Source organism: Hordeum vulgare, chromosome 1H, assembly GCF_904849725.1.
Source record: "Hordeum vulgare subsp. vulgare chromosome 1H, MorexV3_pseudomolecules_assembly, whole genome shotgun sequence".
NCBI classification, from domain to species: domain Eukaryota; kingdom Viridiplantae; phylum Streptophyta; class Magnoliopsida; order Poales; family Poaceae; genus Hordeum; species Hordeum vulgare.
Window position 1 is genome coordinate 7,096,613 of NC_058518.1, and position 9,508 is coordinate 7,106,120.

Below are 9,508 nucleotides of genomic sequence, written 5' to 3' on the forward strand. Positions count from 1 at the left end.
TGGGAAGCAAAAATTCTCAGATCGATGGAAACATAATGTTATGGCTGCACTGGAAATTTAAAAAAATTCTGGAATAATTTTCCTAACAATATTTGCTTCCCGAAAACTAGCATGTAACTTTCCATAAAAGATACCGTAGAGTTGAACGACTAGATAAAACTGCTAATCCCACATTATTAGCGTGGACTAGATAAACGCCCACGACACATTATTAGCGTGGACTAGATAAACTGGAATAAATCGCAATTGTATTTGAAACACCTAAAACGCCCAGGACTAGATAAGTCTTGATCCCACATTATTAGCGTCGTCGATCGGAGTTGTTCTTGAGAATCAATCGCAGTGTATCTCACTAGATAAATGCCAAGCCTGTGATGAGATAACCACCCACGTAGGACGCGGCGGCGCCCCACAAACGCAGTTTGTTAGCTAATCCACGCCAATCTTTCCCCTATAAATACACACGGCCGGCCAGCACTTGTCGTTCGCATCTAAGTAGGAGTACTTGGCTCCTTTCTTCTCCCTAGCTAGCAGCTTCTCGCCATGGATCGCGTGTCGTGGCAACCACTTGCGCTCCTCCTCCTCGCGGCGGTCGCTGCCGTCGCCAGCGGCACCGAGGTCGGGTACGACGACCGGGCACTGGTCATCGATGGCGAGCGCCGCCTCCTCATCTCCGGCTCCATCCACTACCCCAGGAGCACGCCAGAGGTACGCACGCATATAAACGCACCATGTGATCAACCTAGCTCCAGATGGATCCATCGTCTCTAGTCTTACTTAGTTTTCATGCATGAATGGATGGATGAATTGATTATACGCACGTGGACGTGGTGTCGATCTCTGCCTGCAGATGTGGCCGGATTTGATCAGGAAGGCCAAGGAGGGCGGGCTGGACGCCATCGAAACGTACGTCTTCTGGAACGGCCACGAGCCTCGCCGCCGGCAGTACAACTTCGAGGGGAGCTATGACATCGTGCGCTTCTTCAAGGAGGTCCAGGACGCCGGCATGTACGCCATCCTCCGCATCGGCCCCTACATCTGCGGCGAGTGGAACTACGGCGGCCTGCCGGCATGGCTGCGCGACATCTCCGGCATGCAGTTCCGGATGCACAACCACCCCTTCGAGGTACCCCACTGCTAGAACGTTCCCAACATTCATCTTATTTTATGACGTAAACATATTTTTACTTCAGAATGCATGATTAACATTTGTGAACACGACGAATTTATTGATGCTTGCAGCAAGAGATGGAGACCTTCACGACCCTCATCGTCGACAAGCTCAAGGAGGCCAAGATGTTCGCCGGACAGGGAGGCCCCATCATCCTCTCTCAGGTACGTAGTAACTAACTAATATTAATTATGTGAAACTTATCTAGCTTGCATTCCTAGCTACTTGTCGTCGACAAAAGAGTGGATCAGTGAATATAACATATATATATGTGAACAATTTACATATATAGATCGAGAACGAGTACGGGAACGTCATGGACAAGCTCAACAACGACGAGTCGGCGTCTGAGTACATCCACTGGTGCGCCGCCATGGCCAACAAGCAGAACGTAGGCGTGCCGTGGATCATGTGCCAGCAGGACCAAGACGTCCCACCCAACGTGGTCAGCGCATGCACATTTTCATCTTTCCTATTTTTGTCTCTACCAATTATTATTCTTCTTTCTTCCCAAGTGTAAATAAAAAAAAAACTCAATGCTAAGTCTTCTTAATTACTAGTAGATCAACACCTGCAACGGCTTCTACTGCCACGACTGGTTCCCCAAGAGGACCGACATCCCCAAGATCTGGACTGAGAACTGGACTGGCTGGTACCCTTCATATATACCTGGATCATCCTCTATTTATATAAATTTTCCTTCATTTTTTCTTATGCATGCGTGAAATTGCTTAGCACGTACTACTTTTATATGTTGAATGAAGTTCAAATTGCTCTTACATTTTATCCTCAATATATAATTAGGTTCAAAGCCTGGGACAAGCCTGATTTCCACCGCTCCGCCGAGGACATCGCCTTCTCCGTCGCCATGTTCTTCCAGACGCGCGGATCGCTCCAGAACTACTACATGGTGATTGATTTACAACCAATCCATTGATTACTAGTTTATGCTCTTGTCTTCTACATTTCCATCCTCTAGCATGTATGAACTGAATTTTACATCATTTGACTTGTTGATCGTGAATTTATATGTGATCAGTACCATGGTGGCACCAACTTTGGCCGCACGTCAGGTGGCCCATACATCACAACCAGCTATGACTACGATGCCCCTCTCGATGAGTACGGTATGTGAACGATCTCTTGTTCCTCCTTCAATTCATTTGTTCGTCACAAGCTTATTTGCATCTTGTAAATTAATAATTAGTGTCAATATGCAAACCATATTCATTATCCGTTTATGTTTTTGTTTTCAGGTAACATCAGGCAGCCAAAATACGGGCACCTCAAGGACCTCCACAATGTCCTCAAGTCCATGGAGAAGATCCTACTCCATGGGGACTACAAGGACACCACCATGGGCAACACCAATGTCACGGTAACTAACATTCACATACAATACAAAAATTCTAGTACTATTTTTAATGGTATTTACAACATAATTCATCCATTTGGTTCATCAACATCTATACATAGGTGACCAAGTACACGCTGGACAACTCCTCCGCCTGCTTCATCAGCAACAAGTTCGACGACAAGGAGGTTAACGTGACCCTCGACAACGGAGCCACCCACGCCGTGCCCGCATGGTCCGTGAGCATCCTGCCGGATTGCAAGACCGTCGCGTACAACAGCGCCAAGATCAAGACACAAACGTCGGTGATGGTGAAGAGGCCGGGAGTGGAAACCGTGACGGATGGCCTTGCTTGGTCGTGGATGCCCGAGAACCTCCAGCCTTTCATGACGGACGAGAAGGGTAACTTCAGGAAGAACGAGCTGCTCGAGCAGATCGCGACGTCGGGCGACCAGAGCGACTACCTATGGTACAGGACAAGGTAATCAAACTTCTTTATGCTTAATATTAATACAGACATTGTTCTTTATCGAAAATATACAGACATTGTTGCATAAGATTGAAATATAAATTAATCTCTGGTGATGATCAAAATGTGCAGCTTCGAGCACAAGGGGGAATCGAACTACAAGTTGCACGTGAACACAACTGGACATGAGCTATACGCTTTCGTCAATGGCAAGCTTGTTGGTGAGTGTCCCAATATACATACTTATTGTTTTTCTCTGAGTGGTCAAGCTAATGTTAATTGATTTGATTAATTGGCATGCAGGGAGGCACTACTCTCCTAATGGCGGATTCGTCTTCCAAATGGAGACGCCCGTGAAGCTCCACTCTGGCAAGAACTACATCTCCCTCCTCAGCGCCACCATCGGGCTCAAGAACTATGGTGCTCTGTTCGAGATGATGCCCGCCGGCATCGTGGGAGGGCCGGTGAAGCTCGTCGACACCGTCACCAACACCACCGCCTACGACCTCTCCAACAGCTCCTGGTCCTACAAGGCCGGCCTCGCCGGCGAGTATAGGGAGACCCACCTCGACAAGGCCAATGACCGCAGCCAATGGAGCGGCGGCCTCAACGGCACCATCCCGGTGCACCGCCCCTTCACCTGGTACAAGGCGACCTTCGAGGCCCCCGCCGGCGAGGAGCCCGTGGTCGCGGACCTGCTGGGTCTCGGCAAGGGCGTGGTGTGGGTCAACGGCAACAACCTCGGCCGCTACTGGCCGTCATACGTTGCCGCGGACATGGACGGCTGTCAGCGGTGCGACTACCGCGGCACATTCAAGGCGGAGGGCGACGGGCAGAAGTGCCTGACCGGCTGCAACGAGCCGTCCCAGAGGTTCTACCATGTGCCACGGTCGTTCATCAAGGCCGGCGAGCCCAACACGATGGTGCTGTTTGAGGAGGCCGGCGGCGATCCGACGAGGGTGAGCTTCCACACGGTGGCCGTGGGTGCGGCGTGCGCCGAGGCCGCTGAGGTCGGCGACGAGGTGGCTCTGGCATGCAGCCATGGCAGGACCATCTCCAGCGTGGACGTGGCCAGCCTCGGCGTGGCGCGCGGCAAGTGCGGTGCGTACCAGGGCGGCTGTGAGTCCAAGGCGGCGCTGGCAACGTTCACGGCGGCGTGCGTCGGCAAGGAGTCGTGCACGGTGCGGCACACGGAGGATTTCCGCGCCGGGTCAGGGTGTGACTCCGGCGTGCTCACCGTTCAAGCAACCTGTTGATCTCCATACATGAAGTAATAAATTTGCTAGTGTCATTTAGGCTAGTGTTAGCTAGCGTCAGGAGCTAGGCATATGTGTTAGGGGGCTAATTAGCCCACAACAATTACATGGTTCGCTTCATGTGATTTTCAATAGAGATCGAGGTTGAATCGGATATATGTTGCGATCATTAGAGATGGAGTTTCCTTGGATATATGTTGCAATTTTCATTTCTTATATCCAGCCGTTCCAAAAATATTACTCCCTCCGTTCCAAAAATATAAGACCTTTTAGAGATTTCATTAAAAGACTACATACGGAATAAAATGAGTGAATATATACTCTAAAATATGTCTATGTACATCCGTATGTAGTTCATAGTATAATCTCTAAAAGGTTTTATATTTAGGAACGGAGGGAGTAGTTCAGTAAAAGGTTTGTCTTACTTATTTAAAACACAAGTTACAACGTGGGAAAATATATTTTGAACCTTTAATTAAACTAAAAATTTAATAGCATTCACGTATAGTTGAAAAAAAATAACTTTGTTTTACATAATGTTTCATTCATTTGGCACAAACAAATACAGTTATTGTTAATGTTCTATCTCATGTCTTATGTTTGTGTAAACTTCTTGAAAATCTACATAAAAAAAGATATATTTTACTTTATTACATATATTTTCCGATAAACTCGTACAGTGGCCCTCTCAAGTGTGCGAGCAAGTGTTCTAACCATCAAAAATAGTTAGTGCTCTAAGTGTTAGGGGCCTAATTAGCCTCGAACAAATGCATGGTTCAATTCATGAGATTTTCCATGGATCGGGGTTAAATCTAGAATTTGTTGGGATGATAGTGGCCGCACAATTTGTTATGGTGAAGATTTTCCATTGGAGAAACAGACACGTGAAGAATTTGTTGCGGTGATTGTGGCAGCTTGGTTGGCTATGATCAATTTTTAAAAGGTGTGTCTGACATTTTTTAGAAAAAAGTTACAACGTTTGAAATTTATGTTGCGCTTTTAGTTACTTCTTTAATTATCTGATTTTTTTTATAATGCTTGTTTCATTTGTTTTGGCACATTCTCTTACTAATAAAATAGTTTGTATACCAAACTTCTGGTACATCTAATTAATACAACAATTTTCCAGTGCTTTACCAATAAAATCCTTACATAGGGAGTACTTTATTACAAATGTTCATATCGCACAAACTGCCTTATTACTAACTAGCACGGGCCCCTCTCAAATGTGATGGCGGTTGTTTGAGAAATCAATTTTCAAGTTTCATATCAACTCATCACATAGTTTAAAACAATAAGGTTCTATAACTATCACAAATGTTATTCAATTAAAGTCCGGACCAGGAGGATCTAGAATTTTAGATCCCACAACTGCGATGCTACGTGTACTAAACTTCTGCTACCTGGACAAATTCCAATGCCGTATCATTCTTATGCATGTGATAATGCATGGCTCTTGTGTTAATTATGGTACCATATGCCTATGGACCATGTATAGTATCATTCTTATGCATGTGATAATGCCGGGCTCTTGTGTCATTCATCAGTACGTAACACCACGTAACATCCTCATATTCTTGTCACACAGAGTTGACAATAACAGTTACACTGGGGGCGTGGGGTTAAAATGCTAGACCTACGTACGTCCTACTTTAAAAAAAAACTTCGGTAACTTTATTAGATCAAAGAAGTGTGACATCATCTACTAGCCCTTGTACAACATATGCTGGTGGTTCATCAACCCAAAGAGCAGGTTGATCTGAAGCCGCTTCCCTAGCTAGTTCATGAGAAACAGAATTCGCTTCCCTCGCGCAATGGACAAAGAGACCGAATTATACCCTATAGCAAGAACCAAACAATCTGAATAAATCGCCGCTGCTCCTGATGCCGTGAAACCTCCATTGTTCATAGTGTTGATCACCTCCATAAAGTCTGACTCAACAACAAGCTTAGTAATCCCCAACTGCTGTGCAAGAAGAAGGCCATGTCGCAAAGCATATGCTTCCGCTGTTCCTGCATCCATGACATCTTCCAGCTTCTCATTTGACGCCGCAATGAAGCTGCCCTTATGATCACGTAGGACAGCGCCTACCGCCCCTTGCAGAGCTTCAGCACGGAACGCAGCGTCTACGTTTAACTTGACAAAACCTTCAACCGGGTTGCTCCATCCTTCCCTCCTGATGGCAGCGCTCTTCTTCCTCGCATTCAGATAAGGCTACGTAACTTTCCATCTCTAACCTGCCATCCTTGATTTTTATTGGGTTGGGCTGCAACCATTAATCCTGATCCAATTAATTACATGCACATCATCCTTTACGTAAAATGCTCACGTAAGTTTGCAGCATTGTTAGGCGCGCGCGGGGGGAGGGGGGCCAGAGACATGCGGCTTCACTTAATATGCCGGTGCAAGTGCAAGTGCACCACATGGTTTTATGTTGCCGAGCCGCGTGGTAGTCGCTAGACTGTTCCACTGTCACTAGTAGAAAATAAGGCTTTGGTTCGGGCCTGGCCAGCCCATTAGTCCCGGTTCTTCATGAACCAGGACCCATGGGGGGCATTAGTCCCGGTTCATGAGCCCAGGGGGCCGGCCGGGGCCTCTTGGGCATTGGTCCCAGTTCGGGTGGACCCATTTGTCCCGGTTCTAGGCACGAACCAGGACCAATGGGCCGCGCTCCTGGCCCACATCCATTGGTACCGGTTCATGCCTTGAACCGGTTTAGAAGGGGGGGGGGGGCTTTAGCCCCGGTTTTTGCCACGAACCGGGACAAATAATTTGCCTATATATACCCATCGCCGCGGCAGAGCACTCTGTTTTTTTCTAGCCGGCGAGGGGAGGGCATCTGGGTGCTCTAGCTTACCTCCTATGCACATGAGGTGTTCGATGAAATGCCCAAGCCACACTAGTTAAGCTTTCTCCTCTCGAAGCTTGACCTCGGAGCTCCATTTTTCCCGAGATTTGTCTAGATTTAGCTGTCCGTCATGCCCCGTCCCCGTTTTCACCGCTGGGGCACGTCCATGTGTACATCCGCAATGTCGTGTGCAAGCTCCTCCGCAGACAGTGAGGTAAGTCGATTTGGATTTTCGGTTGACATTGGATTTGGGGATTTCTCATCTAGGGTTTCGCGGGATGGGCCGTAATATGCGCCTTTCTGGCTCAAAGGTGGATGGCTGCGGGATTGTGCAGTTCCAATCCAAATTTTTCATTCCCAATCCAAGTTTCTACGCCCTTAAGGAGCGCTCGAATCACCGTTGCCCGAGGCATGGGCTAATTCCTGCTCGCGGTGTTTCTTGGGGTGGAGCAAGCACGGGAAGACGGTTTTTGGGTTGTCCACTCGATGTAATTCCTCAAAACATCATTTGGTACTCTGTTTTCATCGATTTATTGCAAAGTTATGAATTTCACCTAATTATGTGAACTCTGATTTAACAGCTTCCTGATGAGTGTGATTGGGTTGTTTGGATTGACCCCCCCCCCCGACTGAGCTAGTGGGGGAAGCTTTTGAGGAGCTCCATGGTGGCCTTGAACGTAGTTGGATCAAAGCTAGTAGGATCGAGAAGAAGGTTATGGATCTGAATAATGAAAACAAGAAAATGCAATTGAAGTTGCAGAAAAGGAATGAGCTCATGGAAACAATGGGTTTTCTTTTTGTTCTTGGCATCACCATTGTGGCTAGTTTAGTTTCTATTTGACCTAAGCAAACCAATGAACTGGCAGTGTGTGTGTTATGTTTCTGCTAGTGTGTTGTGTCCTAGATGTAATTCTATCATTTGTTCACTGTTGTGAACTTGAACAAATGTAATGTTGTGCCCTAGATGTAATGGATATCATGTGTTGTATTAAAATTGTCACCACTGCCAACTTGGAACCATTTCAGAGTTCATTTCAAATGCTTTTCAATTTTATGGTCTTATAGCTCAAAATAATCAGTAAATGCATGAAAAATAACAAATGATGTTAGAAAGGGTTGTAAATTGTTGATGTGGCTTTGAATGGAGCATTTTGAACACAGAAAAACTAGGGAGTTCAAATAAGTTTAAAAAAATGAAATCCCTTTGTAACAGATGAGTTTTCGTATGAAACCCTCATACTTCGAAAGATATTGTCCATTTTGTACACGAAGTGCATCCAGTTTTTGCCGTAACCCTCTCAACTTTCTCGCACATGCTATGTTTGTGAAATGATGATACCATGCCAACTTGGAACCTTTTCAGCGTTCATTTCAAATGCTTTTCAATTTCATGGTCTTATAGCTCAAAATAATCAGTAAATACATGAAAATAACAAATGAAGTCATAAATGGTTGTAAATTGATTATGTGGCTTTGAATGGTGCATTTTGAACACAGAAAAACTATGGAGTTCAAATAAGTTCAAAAAAATGAAATCCCTTTGTAACAGACGAGTTTCCGTATGAAACCCTGATACTTCGAAAGAGGTTGTCCGTTTTGTACACGAAGTGCATCCAGTTTTTGCCGTAACCCTCTCAACTTTCTCGCACATGCTATGTGGGTGAAATGATGATACCATGGCAACTTGAAACCTTTTCAGAGTTCATTTGAAATGCTTTTCAATTTCATGGTCTTATAGCTCAAAATAATCAGTAAATGCATGAAAAATAACAAATGAAGTTAGAAAGGGTTGTAAATTGATGATGTGGCTTTGAATGGTGCATTTTGAATTCAAAAAACTATGGAGTTCAAATAAGTTCATAAAAATGAAATCCCTTTGTAACAGACGAGTTTCCGTATGAAACCCTGATACTTCCACACAGATTGTCTGTTTTGTACACGAAGTGCATCCAGTTTTTGCCGTAACCCTCTCAACTTTCTCACACATGCTATGTGGGTGAAATGATGATACCATGCCAACTTGGAACCTTTTCAGTGTTCATTTCAAATGCTTTTCATTTTCATGGTCTTATAGCTCAAAATAATCAGTAAATGCATGAAAAATAACAAATGATGTTAGAAAGGGTTGTAAATTGATGATGTGACTTTGAATGGTGCATTTTGAACACAGAAAAACTATGGAGTTCAAATAAGTTCAAAAAAATGAAATCCCTTTGTAACACACGAGTTTTCGTATGAAACCCTGATACTTCCAAAGAGATTGTCCGTTTTGTACACGAAGTGCATCTAGTTTTTATCGTAACCCTCTCAACTTTCTCGCACATGCTATGTGGGTGAAATGATGATACCATGCCAACTTGGAACCTTTTCACAGTTCATTTCAAATGCTTTTCAATTTCATGGTCTTAT

At 45.1% G+C, this 9,508-nt stretch overlaps 1 protein-coding gene across 1 annotated transcript; it reads left to right on the top strand.

Annotated features, from left to right (window-relative positions):
• Nucleotides 1-487: 487 nt before the first annotated feature.
• Nucleotides 488-4,416, top strand: LOC123404048 (beta-galactosidase 1-like). The gene is made up of 11 exons (XM_045097967.1): nt 488-708; nt 851-1,126; nt 1,243-1,335; nt 1,464-1,616; nt 1,735-1,823; nt 1,976-2,081; nt 2,211-2,298; nt 2,428-2,549; nt 2,648-3,006; nt 3,127-3,215; nt 3,298-4,416. The coding sequence occupies exons 1-11, from the start codon at nt 544-546 to the stop codon at nt 4,248-4,250; spliced, it is 2,493 nt and encodes an 830-aa protein (XP_044953902.1). The 5' UTR covers nt 488-543; the 3' UTR covers nt 4,251-4,416.
• The last annotated feature ends 5,092 nt before the right edge of the window (nt 4,417-9,508 follow it).

What these genes read in the sequence shown, in the direction of transcription:
- LOC123404048 (XM_045097967.1), top strand. Translation starts at nt 544, where the DNA reads ATGGATCGCGTGTCGTGGCAACCACTTGCGCTCCTCCTCCTCGCGGCG. An exon ending in ACCCCAGGAGCACGCCAGAG is followed by an intron (nt 709 to 850) that starts GTACGCACGCAT and finishes CTCTGCCTGCAG; the next exon opens with ATGTGGCCGGATTTGATCAG. An exon ending in CGTCAATGGCAAGCTTGTTG is followed by an intron (nt 3,216 to 3,297) that starts GTGAGTGTCCCA and finishes ATTGGCATGCAG; the next exon opens with GGAGGCACTACTCTCCTAAT.